The 25588-nt window shown below is 45.3% G+C and overlaps 1 protein-coding gene across 1 annotated transcript; it reads right to left on the reverse strand.

Moving 5' to 3' along the window:
* Positions 1-775: 775 nt before the first annotated feature.
* LOC117431593 (annexin A13-like) lies at positions 776-8692 on the reverse strand. Its single transcript, XM_058990667.1, has 11 exons — positions 8534-8692; positions 5570-5645; positions 5227-5321; positions 4595-4765; positions 4266-4299; positions 3914-3993; positions 3409-3477; positions 3035-3136; positions 2825-2900; positions 2040-2152; positions 776-1829 (listed from the first exon to the last, which is right to left on the reverse strand). The coding sequence occupies exons 1-11, from the start codon at positions 8546-8548 to the stop codon at positions 1710-1712; spliced, it is 951 nt and encodes a 316-aa protein (XP_058846650.1). The 5' UTR covers positions 8549-8692; the 3' UTR covers positions 776-1709.
* Positions 8693-25588: the final 16896 nt, after the last annotated feature.

Raw genomic sequence — 25588 nt, forward strand, 5'->3', positions numbered from 1 at the left:
AACATTACTGTATGAAAAAAGAAAGAGAATTTAGTATGCGGTTTTTATTTCTAAGACTGGAGGAGATGTAACACGTTTTCAAGACTTAACTAAGCAATGGAAAAATGTATATACAGTGTCTTCCTGCAGCATGTTTGGATTCAGGTAATGTTAAGACGTCGAGGGTGGGGCTTGCCTCTCTGTTTGATTGAGGTGTGCTAAAGTCTACTAACCCATCTGCCAGCCTTCTGTGTGCTGTTGTTCAGAACTGGCCCTTTGCCTCCTTGTTGTAATGAAGCTGCTTGTGGAAACGCTGTATCCAGTAAAGCGGGTTAACCTCTTGCCTCAAAATGTGACCTACATTATTTTCTGTTTCTTTTCTTTTTTTTTTTTTGTCCATAGCTTTCTGCAAACATGCTGAAAAGCCTGCTCGCCTCCTCCACCCTCTGGCATGCCTAGCAGGAATCTAGTAATGCAGCACTGTGACACAGTGCTAGCCGTGGCTTTAGAAGCAATAAAATTACACAGCAGCTGCCTTTTATTGTTGTTGTTTTAATGTTTTTTGTATTGAATGTCATGACAATACAATAGGTCTGATTTACCACAATGAGAGATGTTTACCACGATGCCTCCAGCAATACTAGATTCATTAAGGGGAGATTTTGACATGTTAGCAACTATGTATGACATATTGTTATTTCATACTTTGTAAAAGCCTTGATCACTAATGTATTGAAACACACATACTATAAAAATAAATAATGCATGTTAAGAGGAATGAGTCCAGCTACACAAGTTGTTCGTTACAGTTTTTATTGATTAATACATAGGGACATCATTGGAGGGTTTACCCATTTTGATTTGGTCCATCATTTAGTCCTCCATTTAGACGCTGGGCTGTAGTTCTTGCACATGTAGTCTAAACACTAACTAACTGAATACGCTTTTGACCTCAAAGACTTGCACACAAACAGAAAGGCAGCTGTGTTGCTCCTAAACACAGTGACAACAGGATCACAATCCTAGCCTGTGCTGCATTGCCCTCATAAACAGAGGCATGTATGAGAGATGGGAGGTTTCCAAATGACAGAGCAGTGGAGACACTGTGCCTTAAATGCTTCCTGTTCAGTGGGTCAGGTGTGCTTGAATATCTGTTAGTGCCTCCTTGAGTGTAATATTCAATGTGAATGTTCTATTGGGCATCTACAGTGAGGTAGTATCCCACGATGCAGCTCCCTGATAGGCTGAAGAGAGTTCTGAGGTCAGCAATCGATTGTTACATCATAATTAGGGGTAGAGGGTTTCTGAAGTTACGTTAGAATCCAATTGTACTACAATTACTAGCATTGCTTAATGAATTAAAAAGCCATCGAGAATGTAAAAGTGATGCTTAAAGAAGGGTCTACAATAGCTGTCAACATTTCTAATACTTCTATATTAATATGTATTATTTTTTTTAGAATATATTATTTTAGTAATTAATAAAAAATGTAAAATCCTACGGTATTAGAGCCCCAGAAGCATTAGTCCTCCAATGCTATCCTGCATTCAGAAAGCCCTCCACGTGTGTGCACTTGCTAAACTAGAGTGAGGCAGATAGACCGGAATATCAAAACTGGTTACATGCCAGAGAAACACTGCAGAGGACTTGATAAGACAAGAATACTGCTCTGAAGATGCCACGCAGGACAGCTGGTGCTGTGGCATGGTGGGCTCCCCTCCTAGGCAGTTCAGTGCAGGATTGCCAGAAGCATCCGTTTGAAATCCCCTCCGCACTCGGAGCTCACTGCCTCCTTCAGGGGCACGTCGTATTTCTCCGAGTACATATCCTTTATCGTCTCCAGATCAATCTGGAAAACAGGCACACATGTCTGCTAGTCCTGCTGGTTCTGCTGGTTCTTCCACAGTTTTTGGCATCGTTAAGGATGCTTTTCAGGTGAGAAAGGGGGTGAAAGTTGTAATGTTAAAGACAAAACGAAAGCATTTCAAAATGCTGGTTCACAGTCCTTGAACACATGTGTGTGGAGGGGGGGGGGTGTGTGTATTTGTTTAATCTCTACCTCAGCACGCCCCACGATGATCCTGATCAGCGTATCCTCATCAGTTCCAATGCCTTTGATACCGTGCTTCAAGCGCCTTGCAAAGTACAGCTGCAGGTTCTTTGCACACCTCACTGTGGACAAGAGAGAGAGGGGGAGAGAGAGAGAGAGATCTACTGCCTGCCTCGCATTTCTCACCCTAACCTGACACTCACAACTCCTGATAATGATCTCATTGTTCACTGATTTTTCAAACTGCAAGCTGGTAACCACACAACAGGCAGAGCGTCACAGTGCAGTGTCAGCGTCACAGTGCAGTGTGACTGAAATAGAAACAGTAGACTCGGGTCACAGCTCCGCTTTGTGGATATTTTACATCCCCTAGGTATGAGGCAGGATTCAGAAACATCTGCGTTAGAAAAGTGTGAAAATAAAGCTCACTACATGTCGCCCCGTGTCCCTCAGTGGGTTTGCAAACACAAAGCTGCTTGTAGAACTGCAGTGACATCTGGTGGTGCTTCAGCGAGACACTACCAGGACTGAACGGTAAGTAGGGCAGGTTTCATTTCTTGTCCCAATTCATTATTTTACAAAAGTAAAACCAAACCGCGCAGACTGGAGCTGGATTCAAAGCCTCCTGAGCACTCGCAAGCCGTTCTTTTCTCATGTGATGACATGAACAGAAATGTACAGCCTTTCAAAACAAAGAGGACTGAGCACCATGCTTTGGGAATGTGTCCCAATACTTGTTGGAGGGCATTCTATATGCTTTATAAAACTGAGCATTGAAAATAAAATGCAATTACCAATTGTAATGTAGCACTTCTGCAGAGTGCCCGAGGCCTCGTTTTTAATGGCATCCTTGATATCCGAATCTGCAAGCTGCAATCAGAAATGCAAACTGAGAAGTGAGTAAGACAGCCAGGGCAAGGGAATCTCACAGCAGCAGCATGGAATACATATACATATACATATATATATGTATATATATATATATATATACATATATAGCTTACCTGCTCATAGATTTTAAAAGTGGCCTGCAACTGCATGTAGTTCCTTTTGACCAGAATAGTTGTAAAAACAGACTCATCGGTGCCAAATCGCCCCTCTCCAGCCTGAAATAACAAGAAGCAATGCTAAAGATCAGTATTACAGCACCGTAGCAGAGTCCCTGACCCTGTGATAGCTGACCGCAGCCCTGCGATAGCTGAAGGGGAGCGTGTTGTATAGAGAGCATGCTTTACCGTGGGAAGCGCTGGATATAATCATGGGAAATTGCAGTATTACTGTTTGCTGAGCACTAGGTTCTCTCTTCTGCTGGCGAGGACGGGGGTTAAAGACTGATGCATGCCACTGACATGTACTAGCACAGTATCTGCTTCATTACCTCAAAGAGCTCCGTGGCATCAGCTTCTGCCTGCTCCTCATCCACGTCAAAGCCTTCGTCTCTTTGAGCCTGTGAAGGACAGACACTGGTGAAGCAGGAAGCACCTCCCTGTGCAGTACGGGGCCACTCTGACCTGTCACTGAGTGCATTTAAACAGGCAGGCAGGGGCCATACTGTTACACACACTGCTAATGACTTTAATGACTGCTAATCCAGTTCTGAGCACTCAATTAGATGAGAGAGCCTGCATTCACAATGCACTCGGGCTCTGTTCATTCAGGTCAGGAATCCAGACATTTAATCTCCACACAGATACCTTTTCTAAGGCGATGTAAAGGAGAGTACAGACACAGAAGTCTGCATCCCTATTCTGTAAAGTTCTTCTGAGCGTCTCTTTGCAGCCTCCCCCATACACTGATGCTACAGTGTGCATCAAAAGCATGGCAGGAATGCCAGTATGAAGCCCTGTTGAACCCGTGTCTGCACCCCCACTGTGCTGCTTTACCTGCAGTAGAGTCAGGAGCAGGTTCCTCACATCTCCACTGGTGTCCCCCGCGATGTCTTCCTCCAGGTCGCGCTCAAACACTAGGTGCAACGCGGGAGAAAGACCAGACACTTATTATTGGGCTAACAGCTCAGACACTTCACTTCCCAGGAGCTCGCATTGTAAGGCTCCCTTTCGTTACAATAGAACACATAGAAGCAAAGAACACATTTAGTGAACGTTTAAATCGAGTTATTATCGGATTGTTAAACATCTGACATTTGAACAAAAACTGCTGCTTTTTTTTTATTTATTTTTTTATAAAGAGTAAAGTGTCATGCTTTGGGCAAGTCTCCAGTGAAAGAATACTCACTCTCATTATAGGCCTGCTTCACAGCCCAGATTTCCTGTTGAGAGAGAGAGAGAGAGAGAGAGAGAGAGGAGTGTCAACACAACAGCAGCTTTTACTCAAGACTCAAGAAAACAACTTCTGGATCACAATTAAAAGAAGATATTGGTGGTTCTACAGTATTTCACAAACTGGTTTGTGCTTTACGTTGCTTTTCAGTAGGGCAGCGCTAACCCGAACCCGAACCCTAACCATATCCACATCCCTAACCCTAACCCTAACCATATCCTTAACCCTAAGCCGAACCTGAACCCGAACCTGAACCCGAACCCAAACCCGAACCTTTTACAAACCTCATTGCTCCTGCTGCAGAGAATCTCCACCAGGATGTCCTCGTCGGTTCCGGCTCCCTTCATCGCCTTCCGCAGCTCTTTGGCATCGAAGACGGTGGGTGAATCTAGGAGAGCGATAACCACCTTCTCAAAGCTGCCGGACAGCTCCTTCTTCAACACTTCCACCAGCTCCTAGCATCCAGACAGCAAGAACACAAACCATTAGCGCAGCGGAGAAAGCAGGACCAGAGGACAGCGTGGGGAAACGAAGTGGAGAGAGGGTTAGGACAGAGCGGCGAGGGGATGGAATGGGTTACCTAGTCATGCTGTTGAGGCAGAAACACAACCTGTTCTGAGATCAATCAGCTACTAGGAACTGGACAAGCTTACATGGGCTGAATGGCCTCCTCTCGTTCATAAATGTTCTCATGTTCTTGTCAGCACAGCAGACAGGCATCCATAACTTCTAAATACTCAACCAGAATAGCTAACGTAAAAACTTGACTCGGCTTCTAGTAAGTTTGCCCTTTGCATGAGAGACAGGCTGTTTTCATTTCGTTTGCACGGACCTCCCTACACTAGATTGATGCAATGCTGACTTTGCTGTAGTGTACAGCGCTGCAGTGACAGAAAGGCTTAGCGTGAGTCCTCACATCATCGTACTTGTCGAAGTACGCCTGCTTTATTTCCAGACGCTGTGGACAAGACCGGTTTGCCAGGATGTTGATGATGGCTTCCTCGTCCGTCCCTGAAAACACAAAAGAAAAACTCAAAGTTGAAATGAACCCAGAGCAATGCTCTCTGGAAAGCCACTTCCTCCACATTTAGATCATCAAGTCCTTTAATTGTTATATTTAAGAGCAGAATAATAAGGGTTATCTGAACGATTTAATTATCCCCGTCTCCCCCCCCTGGTCCCCTATCAGTCTGTATGCCAGAGGTTTTACTGTCATTAAATGAGAGAGACCAGACACCTGCCCCAGCAGAGATCCTTACCTAGGCCTTTGCAAGCTTTCCTGATTGCTTTAATGTCAGCCAGCACATCGAAGTCTGGATACGCCACAATGGTTGGCTAGGAAAATGAAAAGAGCACACAGTTTATGAGCTGGGGTGCAGTATCGGTGTGTTCAGACATGACCATGATCCCATGTGAAAGGCAGCGTGGGACTGAGCGAACGTTAAGCACACAGACGAGGATTATACTGTTACACAGTGTCAATGCAGGGCGAGGCTGGAGCACAGAGGCTCAGGGTTACACAGTGTCAATGCAGGGCGAGGCTGGAGCACAGAGGCTCAGGGTTACACCGTGTCAATGCAGGGCGAGGCTGGAGCACAGAGGCTCAGGGTTACACAGTGTCAATGCAGGGCGAGGCTGGAGCACAGAGGCTCAGGGTTACACAGTGTCAATGCAGGGCGAGGCTGGAGCACAGAGGCTCAGGGTTACACAGTGTCAATGCAGGGCGAGGCTGGAGCACAGAGGCTCAGGGTTACACAGTGTCAATGCAGGGCGAGGCTGGCGCACAGAGGCTCAGGGTTACACAGTGTCAATGCAGGGCGAGGCTGGAGCACAGAGGCTCAGGGTTACACAGTGTCAATGCAGGGCGAGGCTGGAGCACAGAGGCTCAGGGTTACACAGTGTCAATGCAGGGCGAGGCTGGAGCACAGAGGCTCAGGGTTACACAGTGTCAATGCAGGGCGAGGCTGGAGCACAGAGGCTCAGGGTTACACAGTGTCAATGCAGGGCGAGGCTGGAGCACAGAGGCTCAGGGTTACAGAGTGTCAATGCAGGGCGAGGCTGGAGCACAGAGGCTCAGGGTTACAGAGTGTCAATGCAGGGCGAGGCTGGAGCACAGAGGCTCAGGGTTACACAGTGTCAATGCAGGGCGAGGCTGGAGCACAGAGGCTCAGGGTTACACAGTGTCAATGCAGGGCGAGGCTGGAGCACAGAGGCTCAGGGTTACACAGTGTCAATGCAGGGCGAGGCTGGAGCACAGAGGCTCAGGGTTACACAGTGTCAATGCAGGGCGAGGCTGGAGCACAGAGGCTCAGGGTTACACAGTGTCAATGCAGGGCGAGGCTGGAGCACAGAGGCTCAGGGTTACACAGTGTCAATGCAGGGCGAGGCTGGAGCACAGAGGCTCAGGGTTACAGAGTGTCAATGCAGGGCGAGGCTGGAGCACAGAGGCTCAGGGTTACAGAGTGTCAATGCAGGGCGAGGCTGGAGCACAGAGGCTCAGGGTTACACAGTGTCAATGCAGGGCGAGGCTGGAGCACAGAGGCTCAGGGTTACACAGTGTCAATGCAGGGCGAGGCTGGAGCACAGAGGCTCAGGGTTACACAGTGTCAATGCAGGGCGAGGCTGGAGCACAGAGGCTCAGGGTTACACAGTGTCAATGCAGGGCGAGGCTGGAGCACAGAGGCTCAGGGTTACACAGTGTCAATGCAGGGCGAGGCTGGAGCACAGAGGCTCAGGGTTACACAGTGTCAATGCTGGGATTTGAATTCATGTTAGCACCTGCCCCACTCTACTGTGCTCATCACGAAGTAAATAAATGAACATCACTAGTCCCCATGCCATTGAGAAACTACCTGCCCCTGCTCCTCTCCCTCCTCCCTCCTCCCTCCTCCCTCCTCTCCTCCCTCCTCCCCTCCCTCTCCCTCCTCCCCTCCTCCCCTCCTCCCCTCCTCCCCTCCTCCCCTCCTCCCCTCCTCCCCTCCTCCCTGCTCTGCACCTCAGCACTCATTAAGGTAATGCATTTAGGAGGCTCCTCTGGGCTAAGAGGATAATGCTGGCAGTGTCTGTAAGGAGAGGAGGGGAGGGGAGGGGAGTGAAGAGGTTTAATCTGATTTTACAGCAAGACGACTCAAACACAGGGCATGTCTGGAGGTACAGTAATAAAAAAAAAAAAAGTATTAAGGGTGCATGTGGATGAAAACAACCGAAATATACTTTACAACACAGTACGCAGAGAACATTTAAAGTCGTTGTTTCAGATCCCTTCAACAGGTTACCTAGCGATTTGAAACGTGTCACTCCCAGGAGGAGTCTGCCCTGTACAGAACACAAAGGAGCTGCGCTGTGACTTTGAGCACCAGGGCTCTCAACGCTACAGGACTCAGCAGAAGCACTGGGGCCAAACAACGCAGGGAGTCACAGGCTGCTTTTCACTGCGTGTTGCTGTTGAACAGGGGCTGGGTCACAGAGAGAGGGCTGGTCATTCTCCAGGGACTCGGAGGAGGAGGGGGGCTAGTATGCACCCAGTATGAATAGCCGGAGCTAGTCCCATTTCCTTCCTCCCTCCCTCTGCCCTTGTCCAGAGCACACTCAGACACATCCTATTTGTACTGGCCTCTCACAGGCTTCTGGTGAATTCTACCATAAACGCCCTTCACACAAACGACCCCTGCTCATGCCTCTCGCTTTGTATGTGCAACACACAGGACTGCAGAGAAATGATGCGCGCATACAGAAAGAATCTTCAGTTTAATCTGCGTGAGTGAGTTTATATAACAAGGTACTAACGGCGCCTCTGGATAAATATAACGGAGAGAAACGAACGTGATTCATGTCATGATAGTGAAGCAGGTTTAATGCAGCCTCCACTGGAGTACAAACTAGCTTTCAAACACGTCCCGTACAGTTATATTATTTACATAACGAATACATACAGCCACGACATGACAGTAATAACAAACGCATTTTTTTAAAATGAGTATCATGTCGCGAATGTTCTATTTAAACTTATTAAAATAATGATACAGAATGCCTAAACTCGTGTGGTAGTGTCGCGCTAATCCGAGTCCGCTGCTGCTGCTGTCTGAGGTTTTCAATCGCTTACCGACTGGCAGGCAGGCTGCAGGATCAAATCCAGTGTTGGTCCAGTGCCCAAATCTGCAGCGGCGCTACTCGGCACCTGTTGCCAACAGTAAAAGAAACGCCGTATATAATAATACACTCACTTGGACGTTGCCCATTTTGCGAGTTGTTGTTTTCCAGCGGTGGTGACCGATCTGTGCTCCTGCGCTGGTCAGTGGTGAGGAATCCTATTCAGTCGGTTAGATGCAGAATAGCGAGACTTTTGCAGACGACGCCTCTGACGTCATCCCGTTAGCAGAAGGCTTGAGGGGTTCGGTTTAACAGTTTCACACGTGACCACTGGGAAATAGCAGCACAACCAACTGGATAAACATGCTGTTTATGCAATGGAGATTTCTATCTGGTTATTATTATTATTATTATTATTATTATTATTATTATTATTATTATTATTATTATTATTATTATTATTATTGTTATTATCAGAGGAGTGCACTGGTTTGAGGTGAAACACGTGGTTAGCTGTAAATGCATGACTCTCTTTCCCTGATTTCAGCAGCTCCCTCCTCAGTGCATTCCAGGAATCTGTTTGCATGCAGGAGGTCTGTAGGAACGGCACACACTGTGTTAGGACTGCTTGTATATTAAGAGGAGGTCTGTAGGAACTGCACACACTGTGTTAGGACTGCTTGTATATTAAGAGGCGGTCTGTAGGAACGGCACACACTGTGTTAGGACTGCTTGTATATTAAGAGGAGGTCTGTAGGAACTGCACACACTGTGTTAGGACTGCTTGTCTATTAAGAGGAGGTCTGTAGGAACGGCACACACTGTGTTTGCTTGTATATTAAGAGGAGGTCTGTAGGAACGGCACACACTGTGTTTGCTTGTATATTAAGAGGAGGTCTGTAGGAACGGCACACACTGTGTTTCAGCATGCTCAAGAATTCATGCAAAGACCCTGAAGATGTGTAGACTGTAAATTCTGTAGGAGCCTAAACATGTGTAGCATGTACTGAAACACTGTGCTAGATAAATGCATCATCCATAATACATTACAAAGACCACACCGCAGCCCAAACACTAATCCGGAGACACACAGCAGTGCCTTCTCAATCCTGGGATAAACAGTCTGCAAAGGGCAATGAGCCAGTCTCCTTGAGAGGTTATTGATTAGAAGGCATTGGAGGTTTGGGAAGAGGGTTCTATTTCAGGAATCCTGCTGAGTTCACAATGCAGAACACAAAGAAGAGAAGGCTGGCGGCGCCCCTTGGTCCCGCCTCACCTGCTCTGCTGGTACCACGCTGTACAGGTCACTGTCTCAGACTGGTGACAAAGAGGGCAACTGCAATCGGAACAGAAGGTATTGCATATCCATTTGCATCGCAGTTTGATCCATTGAGTTTAATAAGACACACCTGTTACCTGCACACTGTTGCTAATCAAGTTCATAGTAAAACCAGGAATGGGTGAAACAGCAAAAGGAGTCTTATTCCCATCCCAGCTCTTAAATGTATTTATGACATCACAGTGAAACAATAAGATCTAGTAAAATGAACACCCACTCGCTGCATTATAGAAATATAAATGGATAGCTGCTTTTTATGTGTTGTATATAATATAGGTATCTCAGAGCAGTCCCGGTCGATCATTAGTCAACAACAGGATGCTCAGATCCGATATTTCCTCTCGCTCGCTGCGTTTCTCTTTAAGAAGAGTCATGCACTGGTCCTGGGAAAATCCATAGAATGATTTATTAGAGAGGCTCCCCACAGCCATAAATCTTTGAGGAAATAAAAATCTCTTCCCAGAGAAAGGGGTCGGCATGATGAATTGCCAGGCTGCAGCAGCAGCAGCAGCGGCAGCGTGCTTGTGTAAGTGGCGTCCCTTTCACAGGCTGTCTGATAAAGCCCTCAAACTGGGCGCCCTGTTGAGTCCCAGCTATTTCTTTGAGATCTGAGATCATCATCATCATGCACTCAGTGCCGAACTGAATTGCCATCGAGTGTAAAGGTGAGGGAAGGACAGCTTTTCCTGCTTTGCAATCAACACGTTAATGAATGGCTCTGTGTAATCCCTGCCCATAGATACTTCTTAAAGGTGATTACAGGTGCCAGCATGAGCAGCAGTGCACCCCTAGTGCTGTCGAATCTGCAGGAATGTGAGAGTAAGCATGCAGCGACCCTCGCTATCCAGCTGTGATAATCACCCTATCTGTTCCTCCAACGCTCTCCCACGCGAGTCAAGGGGTAGTGAAAGGGTTACCTCTTCCTGAACACATTGTTTTTGTTCCTGTTCTTTTGCAGAGGGACGGGACCGGACGGGACGGGACCAGGCGGGACGGGGCGGAACAGGACTGGGAGTCACACTGCTGTTGTATCAGCACATTCACAGCACTGGATCACACAGAATGAACTGGCCTGTTTACCAGAGAGCACTCTGAATGTGGGAAGAAGATGCAACGCAACAGATTTTCAGCAAATAAAGGTTTGCATTGTATTGGAAGTAAACATGTAGAGACTGCTGTGCTTATTATTTTAGTGTGCTAACCATTCATCTCAATGCATTTTCTACAATGACTTTCTTACAGCCTCCCTTGGACTGTGAAGTTCTTATCTTTTGGGTTGAAGTCCCAGCGCTTGGCACGGAGTCCCTCAGAAGTTTCTGTATTGTTTCTGTTCAATTCGGAGACACGTATTTGGCATTCTGCTGTCCCTGTGCTGCGTGTAGTCTGTTTCTCTTTGAAACGACAGGACACAAAACGAGAAGGAACGAGTTCTTTAATAGGAAATGCGTTAGTCTGCACGTGTAATGCAGGCTGCACTCAGTTCAACAGGAGCTGGGCTGCTCTCTTCGCCTGTTTAAATATCATTTTTAACCACCAGGGGGCATGGCTACCCAATAAACATGAAGTCTTCATTTTCAGTTAAAATAGTATGTGGGTTATAAAGCATTGTTTTACAGTTTATTGATTGCTGCTTTTTTAAAAGGAAAGCCACATGTTATTGTTACAAAACTGCGAAACACACAACCCTTAGGAGACTAGCTGGCTTGTACTGCTTGGTAGTGAAGTCTAGTTTTGCAATCTGACTCTGCACAAAATACTTACCGCATCAATTCTGAGGTCAAAAATGGAAGGCTTCGACCTCGTTTTCCAAACTGCAATATAATCAGATGTTAGTCTGAAAAAATCGTTTTGTTAAGATCAATATCTGTATCTTGTTTCATTCTTACACTTGCATAATCAAGATCAATAGCGTTTGACAATCCCAGAACTTTATGAGCAGATTAATAAGAGCGCAGAGCATCGCTTAAAAAATAAATATTCAAGTTAACCAAATAACTGAGGCAAGATCTGAAAGAACAAACTGTAAACTTAGCAACGTAAATCAATTGTGACAGCGCTGGGGAAAGCTATAGATCAACAGCCACGCTCGTTGCGTCGATATTTAATTGTGCATTCCACTCCTTGTTAATGAGAATGTGTCTTTTTTGATATATGTGTCCAGGATTAGTCATCTGAAATTCTCTTCCCATCCTCTAAGTTTTATTTTGTGCTGTACAAAACTACACAAGAGGGTGGGGGGGAGCAGCTCCATGTACAGAATATAATCAAATCTGACCAGTACAATGTAGCATCATTCCCAGCCAGTCCTTGTCAATGTGGAAACTTCCTCCATTGGGACAGGTTTGTTCCCTTTCTGTTAGTCCTGTGATAACATACTGGCTAGAGAACGTCACAAATGCTCCCATTCACTGCATGGCACATCACGACTGATTCTGTTGAAGTCGGAGCACATAACTGATTTTAATTTTCATTAAACTAAAATCCAGAAACGTGTAAAGCATACATCACATCCATAGCTATAACAGGAGGACACATGAAGTGCATTTGTACTGTCTCCCTTGCAAGGGTATACAGCTAGAATCCCACTTCCTGAGCGTGTGAGGCGCTATATAACAGCACTGATACTGGTAATCAATCAGAAAGCAAGCGGACAAAGCTCCTCCCTTACACAGCACCTTCACAAACCCATCCCAGCGTGTCCTTAAACTGGCTCATTCCCGGTCTTTGCTGTGCACCATGTCATTAAACTGCATAGCTCCTTGCAATAGCCCTGCTGCACACCCTGTGCACCTCGCTCCAGTTAGGCTTTTGCAATGAACAAGCAATCGCCCGAGATGTCAACAAATGAAACAAAGGGTGTATTTGTATTTCATTTTGAAGGCCTGGCACACCGTGAACGGGACTCAAATCTAAAGTCAAAACACGAAGGAAATGTTCCTTCGCTTTCTCCTGCCGTGCCGAGGCTGTGGATGAGCTCTGCGGGGAGTCTCTCTCTCTCTCTCTCTCTCTCTCTCTCTCTCTCTCTCTCTCTCTCTCTCTCTCTCTCTCTCTCTCTCTCTCTCTCTCTCAATCTCAATCTCCCTTCACAGGATGAACGAGTAAGAGGAGCCCCACAGGGACAGGCTGGGAGCTCAGAGGCACACAGAGAGCCAGCTACAATATCCAGGTTTTGCTTTTATATGTTTCTATAGCCAAAGCGTGGTAAAGTCCACTAAAAGCATATAAAACATTTCTAAGACATGGTAAACTAACCCTTATACAAGTCTCCCATAGTGAAAGCATGGCAAATCATAGGCAAGCATTGTAAAGCACACAGGTATGGTAAAGCAAATAGAAAATAAAACTGCAGAATTGCATTCTATACTAATTTGAGAAAAATGAGCCCTCAGGTCCCTAGGGACGCCAAAACAATGCAGTCTCAGCTTAGTGTGGGTCTAGATAGACACATACCGTACTGTAGCATGCATCACTTTAAAATATCAAAGCCAGAGTGCTGAAGTAGTAAAAAGACCAAAGACTGAAAAAAACTAAAAACAAAATAAAGACCGTGCACTGTAAAGACGAAGCTCATGAATGGAGCAGGGTTATTAAACCCTTCAAAGAGCCCCACATGAAGATGGGTGACAGGTGCATTATTTATAATGTTAATTACAGCTTCAGAACTCCAGTTGCTTGGCCGGATTAGACAGGTCCACTGGCTCAGCCTCGCGCGCTGCGATTCTTCAGAGACTCCGCTGTGTGTGCGCTCGTCGCTGAATAATTCACTCCCAGAGACTGCAATATCAAATATTAAAACACGCCTCTGTTTGTTTTTATCGTGAGTTCAGAAAGGGCACGTGCTTGTCAGCTGGTAGGGTAGGATGGTTACGGTGGGGAGGGGAGGGGAGGGTGGGATGGTTACAGTGGGGAGGGTAGGATGGGGTTGGTAGGGTAGGATGGTTACAGTGGGGAGGGTAGGATGGGGTTGGTAGGGTAGGATGGTTACAGTGGGGAGGGTAGGATGGTTACGGTGGGGAGGGGTCTGAATGAGAAACAAAGAGGACAGCAGAAGAAGCAGGAGTGTGCATGAGAAACGGCACTGTGCTCATTTCCTTTCTGTGCAGGTTATAGGGAAGGTTATTTTTGGAAGCCTGCGTTGTGTAAGAAGTGTTAGACTCCAAGGAGTCATTCTGCTGCACAATCTCAAAATCTCCCAATTAGAGTGCCAGCACCTCCCCACCCACCCACCACACATTTCAAAGGCTGTCTGCTTTTTGATTAAAGATGAATCGCACTTAAGATGAATGGTTATTAAGTGTGTGCTTTGGAGCTCAAACAGAGGGGCTGTTTCGAGGGAGAGTTTGAGAGAAAATTACGCTAACGGCATCTCACATGTTACTGACGATGCCCAACACATGCTATCTTTAATACATATTGCCATTGTTCTGTTTGCTATATTAACTAAAATCATTTCAATTATTCATGTACATACGTCACCAGTGGCCCCAAAATTAGTTCATTCATTGTGAATTAAATGAAAACCAAACTAAACTCGCACACACCTTAACCTGTGTAATGTGACTATTTATAAACCTGTGTAATTAACATTACAAAACACAATCAATGAAAACGAGTTTGCTCAACTGTGCCAGATCTCTATTATTGATTTACTTCTCTGGTCCACTTTCTTCCTTTCTATCCTTTCACTCACACTTCTTACACACTGTGTGTACGAAAACAAGAGCTCACTTTTTAAAAGTGGAACAACGAGATGGATTGCAATAATGCAATTATAAATGACAAGTGGCCTTCACAAATGTGAATATCTAATCAATTAACCATAGATCTGATAACTCAAGGCTATGATAGTGTCTCACTCACCACCCACGTACTACCTGAGCCTGGAAAAAACAGCATAAGCAGTATAATAAGATTATCCCACCCACACACCCCTAGCTCCCAGCTCCCAGCTCAGCTCTCAGCTTCCAGTTCCCAGCTCCCAGCTCCCAGCCCCCAGCTCCCAGCCCTCAGCCCTCAGCTCTCAGCTCCCAGCTCCCAGCTTCCAGCTCCCATCCCCCAGCCCCCAGCTCCCACCCACACACCCCCAGCTCCCAGCTCCCACCCACACACCCCCAGCTCCCACCCACACACCCCTAGCTCCCATCTCCCACCCACACACCCCCAGCCCCCAGCTCCCACCCACACACCCCCAGCTCCCACCCACACACCCTCAGCTCCCAGCTCCCACCCACACACCCCCAGCTCCCAGCTCCCACCCACACATCCCCAGCTCCCACCCACACACCCTCAGCTCCCAGCTCCCACCCACACACCCCCAGCTCCCAGCTCCCACCCACACACCCCCAGCTCCCACCCACACACCCCCAGCTCCCAGCTCCCAGCTCCCAGCTCGCACCCACACACCCCCAGAGCAGCACTTGCCCACACAGAGTGTTAATAGAAATTGGATTGAGTTGAATTGGGAGATTATCTGTCAGACAGATAGACAGCAGCAGCTGTTTCTGGTTTCAGCTGCAATCTGCTATGTTCATGTTTGCACCGCTTGCATTCCTTGAAAAGTTCCTTGTAATCAAAATCCTATCTGATAAGTATGTCCAGGGCGGCTGTCTCCAAGCGCTGGATACAAAACCTAAAACAGTGGCATTAACCATATCATATACTGTGGCTATCATCGTGCTCTGGGATTCCAGCCTCTTCCCTTACTGTTCTGCTCAAGAGATTTGCAGGCAAGTAGCACTGGGAGTTAATAAAACTCATCACGCCTTGTGAAAGTTTAGCAATGGCTGTGCCATACTTTCCTAAGTTTATACTATGCATTTACGGTAGACATTGAGAAAGACTCCTCCACGTAAGCTATATCGTGCTTTCCCATACTGTACCTGTGCATGCATTCCCATGCTTTTTCACTTTGCTGTGCTGCCCTTTGCTACACTAGGCTCTTACCCACAGATCACTAGAGAGGACCCCCTGGCCTGCGTGTGGAACTGACTCCACCACATTTCAAACAGTGGCTGAACGGGAGCAGTCATTGAAAGCACACACTGTTACTGCTTTCCATCACCTGGCTCCAATGTGTGCGCAGGTGTCTTTTTAAACTCCCTTCTTTGTGTGTAAATGCTCCTGTGACAGCATTGCGGAAAAATGCAAGTGTGAAAATGGGTTTACATGCTTCATGTGAAGCTAGATACCGGGAGAATTAAAGTGGAAAGAAAAGGGAGAAAGTGATCGAGCAGCGCAAAGGGATGATTCATCCGCGTCGATCTGTGTTTGGAAAGGCTTTGGGTCTCTAATACAGAGTGGTGCTGCTTCATCATACCTCAGGCAGGTGACTTTTACTGAAGTAAAAAAAAAAAAACACAACAGGGATATGAAATTGACTTTTGAGTTCCATTAAAAGATAACATTTAATGAATGCAAAGTCGACCGCAGTTGTCCTTAAAGATGGGATGAGTCACGTGACATTTAATAAAGAGAAGCCCTCCCCCACTTCTCCCCCCTTTCTCCCAATCTATGGAGGATTTGCATTTTGAAAAATCATATTGCTTTTGGTGCGATACAGCAGTTAATCCCTGTCTGCATTAGCTTTTTTTTTTTTTATTTAAATTTGAATAGAACTTCAAAAAGAAGTTAAAGAAAAAAACTCTGCAGCGAATCACTCCGGCAATCCATGAAAAACATGCAACACAAGAGTAGAAGAGAAATCCGGATTCTTTCTTGAATGTGCCAGACGCACTGCAGCTAAAACAGCACAGATTACCAGACATCAAAAGGCTTCAATTGGAATGATCTAAGCAGTGGCAGATCTTAATCCCGCTGTTTAGTAAAATCTCTATTAATCCTGCTGGGGTTTTCCCAGAGGCCAGATTTATTGACTATCAATAAAACAAATATAATTAATACCAAAGCATTTTTTAGTGGCTGGATTAAGACCAGCCACTATTTAGATTGTTAATAGACGTGGATTTGTTAAAATACAGAGTTCAGTACATGGAAGTAGAGGGGAGCGTTGGACTCTGTTGCACTTAATTAAAGGGGGGGAGAGAGGTCAGCCAGGGTGTCCTCGGATCACTGCGCACCAGCGACCCCTGTGGTCTGGCCGGGCGCCTGCAGGCTTGCCTGTAAGCTGCCCAGGGCTATATTGTCCTCAGACGCTGTAGCTCTGTGTGGCTGCATGGTGAGTCTGCAGTGCGTAAAGACGCGGGCGGCTGACGGCACACGCTTCGGAGGACAGCGTGTGTTCATCTTCGTCCCTCCTGAGTCAGCGCAGGGGTGGTAGCGGTGAGCTGAGCCTAAAAATAATTGGACTACTAAATTGGGGAGAAAACAATAAAAATAATTGACGACCACTGTATTTTTAGAAAAAACAAAAAAAACACCTTCAAGGTCTGAAGCATCTACATTGACTCGTTTTATAAGCGTATTTTAAGTAACTGGGCTCTGCCGTATTTATTACTATTGAGTGCTGAAGCTTCCGACAGAATCACAAAAGCCCCTTGATTTGAGAAGAGAATACTCACAATTCAGCAGTGTGGAGTAGTGGTTAGGGCTCTGGACTCTGGACCGGAGGGTTGTGGGTTCAATCCCCAGTGGGGGACACTGCTGTTGTACCCTTGAGCAGGGTACTTTGCCTAGATTGCTCCAGTGGAAACCCAACTGTATATATGGGTAATTGTATGTAAAATAATGTGATATCTGTATAATGTGAAATAATGTATAATGTGATATCTTGTAACAATTGTAAGTCGCCCTGGATAAGGGCGTCTGCTAAGAAATAAATAATAATAATAATAATATCTCTCGCCCCACGGCATTGTACCATTACAAACGCAGAGCCAACAAAGCAGCATGTAGTTCTGAACTGTGCATTGTCTGCTGTCTGCAGCTAAGAGGAAGGGAAGTATTACTGACTGGAGTATACCTGTCAAACAGGAGGCTAATGATCCAGGACGGCACTCAGTCTGTGCTACCCAGCCTGTTACCTGACTTAATTGTAGTGGCATTTGAAACCACATCATCTCCTGCAGTTTTTTTCACACTGTGCTAGCTTTCTCATGCTTCACGAGGTATACATCATCTTAATACCTCCAGGCTTCGTGCGGGAGTGAAGGCTTGGCAATCACATTAAGAAGTGAATGCTTTAGAAACACGTGAAACGCGTTTAATGCGTGAAATAAATATTTCAGGACCTGAGATGCACAGGGTTACACTGCAGTTTGAAGGGTACGTTTTTAACAGATCTTGTGTTATTGTGATAAAAGACAATGCACTTGAAACATTCTGTATATGCTCATCCGGTTCCTAGCAGCTGACTGATCTCAAAACTTAAAGGATCCAAGTGATTCAGCATCAACAACGTGGCTGGGTAAGATTAAAGAAATCTTTTGAGATTATGGATTATGGATTAGCCTGTTTATCGTTACCACTTTGGGCCTTGACATTTTACATATATACAAAAATAATAGTAAAATATTTAAAAAATGTTGTTTTTCTTCTGGACGCTCAATCCAACTGTTTATGACTTTACAGCTGGGCTGTCCGGAGACACTTTGCTGTTTTGATTTCTAAAGAAACCGTGAACCGTGGAATGGAGGCATGTGTCATATCCAGAATGCTGCAGTTACAAATAGTCAATGATATATCTATGCATCTGTTATAAATAATATTAATAATACTAATAATAATGACACGCTATACGTATCTATTATAAACAGTCAATAGTACCTCTGTTATAAAGGTGTTATAAATAATAATCACTTTGCTTTTCAGGGAGCTGGTCCTATGGGTTCAGACGAGAGAGGGTGTGCTCTTTAAGGACAGGGGGGTTGGAGAGGGAGCACCTCCAGAGAAGACTTGCAGCATGTTCTTCATTACATGCTGCTTGCTAGCGCAGATGGAAGGTCTGCTGTGTAGGTTTTCTTCATGATGGTGCCGCTGAATCTCAGCCAAGCACTAAGAGCAGAACACTGTGTATCAAACAAAATAGAAGATTAGCACACAGCTCTGTGCCAGCACCATTCTGCATGCACTTCAGTTTGCTTGAAGGACAAAACAGTCTTGAATGTCAATACTCTTCGAAACATTGAAGAAGAAACACAAACGGTTGCTCTTAGAAACAGCACTGCGTCTTGGTCCATGCTAGCTCTATTAAATGGCTGCATGCTTTATTGATTTGTCACAAACAGGAAGCACAGTGCTCAACCTGCTTTGTATCAGCCCATTCATTGGTGTGTGTGTGCGGTATAGCAGTACAGACCCTGCGACCCTTCCCCAAGGCTGGCTGAACACTTCAGTCTCCCAGTTACAAGCCGTGCTCCCTGATGTGTGACGCACTGAGCTGTGGAGAGTGGAGACCTTGTTTATACTTCAGAACTGCACTGCAGCCCAATTCCACTGGTAAAGAAATACAGGCTTCAACACTTTCAATCTGATTTCAATACCGAAGGACGCCTGGAAAGCAGACAAAAGGTCACCTTATATCTCACTGCTACATGACATGAATATATATGTATATATATATACCAGTATATATGTACAGAGAGAGAAAGAGAGAGGGAGGGAGGGAGGGAGGGAGAGAGAGAGTTTTGTTTTTCCTTTTTACAGTGGAATTGACTGAACCAGTGTTATAATATAATATGTGTCATGAATGAGAAATCTTTCAGGTGCATCGTTACATTTCTTCCCATCTTGTTTGCAGTTTGTCATCAGTAAGGATACACATTCTCTCCTGTCTTTTCACCCATCGTTGTGTGTGTGTGCAGCACGCCAGGAAGTCCTCTCACAGTCAGAACACTGCTGTCTCCCAGTCACTGCAGAGCATACTGCCTGTCTGCCAGAGTGTCTGAAGACTGACTCATCGCTGTCCTCAACCAGACTCGCTGCACCGCTATTAACATGCACATGAATCCATGGATACAATTACAAGAGTGTCATTTTCAAAAAGAGCAGGATTCAAATTAACATGCACATGAATCCATGGATACAATTACAAGAGTGTCATTTTCAAAAAGAGCAGGATTCAAATCTGCTGTCAAGTTAAATATACACTGTGTCTGTTCCAATGTTCACACAGTATTATTGGTTCAACATATTTATCTGACATTACTTTTTTTTCAAGCTTATTATTATTATTATTATTATTATTATTATTATTATTATTATTATTATTATTATTTTTAAACTCTCTCTTATTCCAAGCTGGAACATGAACAATATCTCATAACAATGAGCTAAAATGACAGAATGCATCCTAGCAATAATACACTTACCAAAACGACAGCTCAATCTGACACACACACTGCCCTGTCTAACAGCCCCCCCTGTGTTGGCTGTGATTGCTTTCTGATAAGCACATGTCTGCAAGCAGTGCCAGATGATATTACTGAGGAGAGGTCTATGGGAGAGACGTCCTCCCTAAGAAGGATGTACAAGATAAACATGCCCTGCGTATCTCTGCAATTCTATTGTGTTACTGGAGGCAAGAAATACCATTGAGTACCCTGGCATTGGAGGAAAACATCCCTTTGAAAAGTACTAGAACCAGATGAAAAAAAAACATTCCAAACCATTTTCTATAAGACTGCACCAGCTTCATGGAACTGAATGCAAATCACAGTGTTCAAAAGAGGCTCTGGGAATCAGACCTACCTTCTAGCTTTAGTACCATGTGTTCTCTGTGTGATAAATACATCGGACTGACCTACTTCCAGAGAGAGCACCACTGCAAAATACCAAGAGGTGAAGAGAAAAGGGACTGGGCTCATACATGAATGTAGAATAACGCATCAGCAGCACTGTACCAAGCATCATGTTATAAGGTTAGAAATAACAGCCTGTTACTGTGCTAGCAGTAGTAGTCTAATATTGTTTCTAACATCCTTTATAACACAATCATGGATGCATTATTAACTGTTTATTAGAGACCCTTTATCTACACTGTTCCCATGAAAGTTTCCAATGAAAGCTGGGTTTGATTCTGCAGCTGTGGCTGCATGAACAGTACAGTAGGTGCCCAACTCTGCTGTTAATTGACTAGAACAGAGCCGGACAGAAGGGCTCTTCCAGGGGGTAGAGCTTCCGGACCAGATTCCCAGAGCCCAGAGAGAGGCAGTGTGAGCGAGTCTCTGTGCCGCGCCTGTCAATGCTCCCGTCGCTGTGCTTGAGAACAAACAACAAGGGCTTCAGTGTCAAGTAGGGTGAACTAGAAACCGCAGCCCATGACTGAATTCATCAGCACAAAAAGGAACAATTTGTGCAACACAATCTCCTATTACATCTGAAGAGCTCCCGGTCTTAGCGCACTTGTAGTTTGCAAATGAAAGGTTTCTTTTTATTCTCTGTGAGTTACTAGAGCAGCCCCATCCTGCAGACAATGCAGCCTGCAAGCTCTCTGTGCGTTCTGGCTCGAAAAAAAGGGATCAGCCAAATCAATTCAGAAGCTAATTAAAGAATCTTTTGAACAGAAGCGAGAAGCTCTGAAATTCTGCTTAATTAAAGGGTCCCTATACTTTCCCTGCCTAATTAAAACCATGCAAGATCTCCAAGGTGTTGTTGTTTCATCTGGCTGTGTGTCCTCGTGTTGTGATAAGCCAGCGCACCTCACCCCCACTCCACCCACCAGTAAAGACCAGCTCGGGAACAGCAAGTTATACTCTTAAATCCAGAACACTTCAAGAACGTCAGCACTGCCGTGCATTCTGGTGCTCATGGCTCTCAATTCGTACAATTAAAACAGACCTTTTTTTAAAAAGTATTTTGTGCCCATAGTGTTAAACTGCATGTTTCATTATTTTCAGATGTACTGATATAAAGAAATAAATAAATAAGCATATAATAATGTCCATAGACAAAACTAAAACAGCCAAATCACAAATGCCTGATCTAACATGGGCAGCAGTGTGGAGCAGTGGTTAGGGCTCTGGACTCTTGACCGGAGGGTCATGGGTTCAATCCCCGGTGGGGGACACTGCTGTTGTACCCTTGAGCAAGGTACTTTACCTAGATTGCTCCAGTAAAAACCCAACTGTATAAATGGGTAATTAATTGTATGTAAAATTAATGTGGTATCTTCTAACAATTGTAAGTCGCCCTGGATAAGGGCGTCTGCTAAGAAATAAATAATAATAAAAAATAATACTACTGTAGATTTGCAGAGTACAATGTGAATTATTATTAACCCTTGACTGACACCCATACGTACTTATGTCACGCTTCAAACATTGTTCAGTCTATCTAAAGAACTGCTTGTGCAGTTACCAGGAAACTTGAGCTGTGTGTGAGATGCTGGGCTGCCTTGGCCGTGGTGCTGCTCCAGATGGACGGGGTGTGAGTTCAGGCATTCCCTGCTGCTCTCCTGGAGCCGATCAGAACGGCCCGCTGCCTTCACAGCCTGCAATGGAATTATCTGCATCCCAAAGAGTGGAGCTGCACAGATTGTGACCCACTTACAACAAGAATGAGTGAGGGACTAGAATCGCTTCCTCGCTCAACCCCCAATTCAAAGAACCGCATTTATTCTATTTGTGCATCGCTATGCCTGGTGCATTTAAACACTGCACAGAATCTTCAATAGGTTCCAGGATTGAAGATAATGGGTCTGTTCTAATGATCTGAACAGCGTATAATGTTATTATACATAGTTACAGTGTACTTAACGTGTAAATCTTTTTGCACAATATAGTTAAGTGCACAATTGTGTCAGAAAAGGGGTCGGGTTAGAGTTAGGATTGGGGTTCTATCATGCAAACAGATTTACACATTGAGTACATTGTAACTCTGCATAATAACATTGCAATTCTGTGGAAGTACACATGTATTTACTAAGTAGCTACTATGTAAATACACCGTAATTAGAGACACAATGTAAAGTGTTACCAGGAAACATTTGCAAAATGATCAACTGCTGTAAATTAGACTGAAATATGTTTGCACCAATCACAAGATGATGATCACTTAACCAAGCTACAACAAAAACTAAATGTTTACTTCACTTCTTTAAACAAATTAGTCAAGTGTAATTCTAGAGTCATCCATCACAAGTACAGAGCTGAGGCACAGAGCTTTAAAAATATATAGTGATCTTAATGTGACTTGATCTGCCATATGTGTGAAAAGATAAGGACTGTGGTGTGTCTTTGTACCTGTGAGATGCTCCAGAGATAGACCAGCTGTCTCCTCCGAATGAGGCATCGATGTGGCGACAGCAACGCATGGCTTGCTGAGGTTAAAGCTCTGACTATTGAAAAGACGGCGCACGCTCCTGCATGCTGTACGGCCTCATTATTATCCAGGGTTTAGATGACCTCTGTTTGATCAGCCCTATTGTCTGGTCAGATCGGTTGATGTGTCATGACTTGTGACTCCACATGCCTTCAGTACTGCATTGATCTCACGTCTCTGAGCCTTTCCAGGATCTCATGCTGAGGAATTTCTGCAACACCTGCCTGCTTATATTTCTTATTATTAAGGTAAGCCCCATCGTGGTCTTTTAAGCAACAGCATTAACCATGTCACCAACACAGCTAACACATCTGCAGTAAGAATAAATGAAGTGTAACTAATGAAGCCAGGCTCAGCCACTGTTTCCCCAATGGCAGCACCAGCTTTGGTTGCTCAGCCTGAGGACAGATGGACACATGAAAATACAATGTATTTCCATCGTAAGGGTGTATCATAGACCCTGCAATCCAATGCATATCCAGTATAGGCGGATCTGTGCAGTCAACAGGACTGTGGTAACGTACAGGAAAGCTGTGGCTGACCGTGTAATTATGAAGGTCATTGTGCACACTGGCTGATGCTCTTTCAGATGTCTGGGGCACTCGCCATGTCTAAAAGACACGTGACAGTGGCCAGAAACTCACATTCATGAACTTTGAAAATCACGGCTTCTACCCAAACAGCTGACTGTTCTTGGACTTATAATGCTCTTCCGACCACATGACATCATTTGGCTGCTGCGATCACATGACATAATTTGGCTGCTGCGATCACATGACATCATTTGGCTGCTGCACTTGCATTTCTACGCTTTGCAAGGAACGTACCCTGGACAGTCTTTCAGGAGAATGTGTAAGCAGTGTGTACTGTAGTTTTACATTGCACTGATCGAATGGGTTTCATTTCTTCATGGCAACACATCTAGTGACACACTCTAGTGCTCAAATGAGCTTCCACCATGTCTGTGAACGGCAGTGCAGACTTCCTTAATGAAACAGCTGCACTCCTAATCCATGTGTGACTCCTCGGGAGTCTTCTGATTCATTAATAAGCCCCACCAGGATCTCATGAAGTTAACGAACCGATGGCATTTCCACACGGGAGCCGCGTTTTAAAGACGGTGTTGCTATGGGAGTGTGTGTGTGTGTGTGTGTGACGTGTGGGGTATATGGGTAAGCAGTTAATCAGTGTCACTGAGAGTGTGCACACGTTTAAAGGAACTTTTCAGGGGTTCTGATCATTCCAGTATTGTGCACCATCATCACAGAACATATCCTATTAAACAACACAGTGCTCACTGTCATTGTTCCACAGTGCGTCTGCAGAACAACACGCTACTGTTACATAGTTTATTGTCTGGAGATCATTTGTATTCTTGTGACCAGACAACAACTCCCTTCAAACTACAGAGCCCCATCTTTTCATTTGAAAAGGGAGCTGTTGTCCATCGCATGTACAAAAAGACTGAAGCCACCAAGAATCGGGCAAGCCTAGAACTAAACCGAGCTATTCCCCCGCCCCACCCCCCAGGTTTGCATTTCATTCACAGCAGCCTTTAAAAAAGTACTTGATTGCAAAAGCTGCGATAACTGCGTGCCATTCTTTAACACCAATGCAATTTCTTATTTGGTGCTACAAGGATAACCGTGCTGCCACAAATGACAATGTGGCTCCTGGCTGTGTACTTCAATCTGTTGCTCTGGCTGTGGCGTGGAGAGACTCTTCCCTATTGACCCAGCAGGCCCACTTCATGCAGTGCAGCTGCCAGGACAAGCGTTCTCTGTACCCGACTCTCAAAACCAGCTCGCCTTCCTCTGGGAAATCATTTGAGCAAAGTGCCAGGGCTGGGTGTCAGGCATGTTGCCTTGCAGCATTCATATTTAATGATGGCTGGTGCTGAGACTGTCTATTGCCATTAATTTCTCGTTTCTAGGGAAGGAGACAGCCTGGATGGCTGCCGTTATGGATTCCGAATGCTCTGCCCATGGCTACAGTGACAGGCTGCCCGTCTCTGCCACGTGGTATTCCACAGGGATTGATCTCCTGTCATACATACTGTATATATTGTGCATCTGAAAACCTGCTGTCATTCAGGAGTAAGAAAGCACAACACTGGCTTGTTAAATGTGGCTCATGGAAACACACATTAGAAGGGGGGGGGGCTGGAGAGTTGCTGCCTCTCATTCCTGGTGATTATCACTGTGCTGCCCGTTCACCAGCTGATCAGCAACCGCGCCGCAGGGCTTCTGCCAAGAAGGGCAATGGCAGCACAAGTGCCAAATGGCCTCCGCTAGTTTGTTCATTATGTTTTAATGTTCTATTGAACAGGGTTGAAGTTGGGGTCAGGGTCAGGGTCAGGGTCAGGGTCATGGTCTGGGTTAGGGTTAGGGTTAGGGTCAGGGTTAGGTTTGGGTATTCAGAACCCTAATGGGCATAGAGATCTGAGATGATTGACTGCATTTCTTTGACTTACATGGCACCCCTATCATCTGTGTGTTAGGTCACTTTCTGGAGAAACTGCATGAATTGAAGAAGTGGGGATCAAATGTTTTGCATATTAAAAATGACCTGAACTACGTGCTTCAATTGAGCGTTTAGCCGTTGAGTTTAACACGCGTCTGTGGCGCAGCAGAGA

Source organism: Acipenser ruthenus, chromosome 18, assembly GCF_902713425.1.
Source record: "Acipenser ruthenus chromosome 18, fAciRut3.2 maternal haplotype, whole genome shotgun sequence".
In the NCBI taxonomy this organism is placed as follows: Eukaryota; Metazoa; Chordata; class Actinopteri; order Acipenseriformes; family Acipenseridae; genus Acipenser; species Acipenser ruthenus.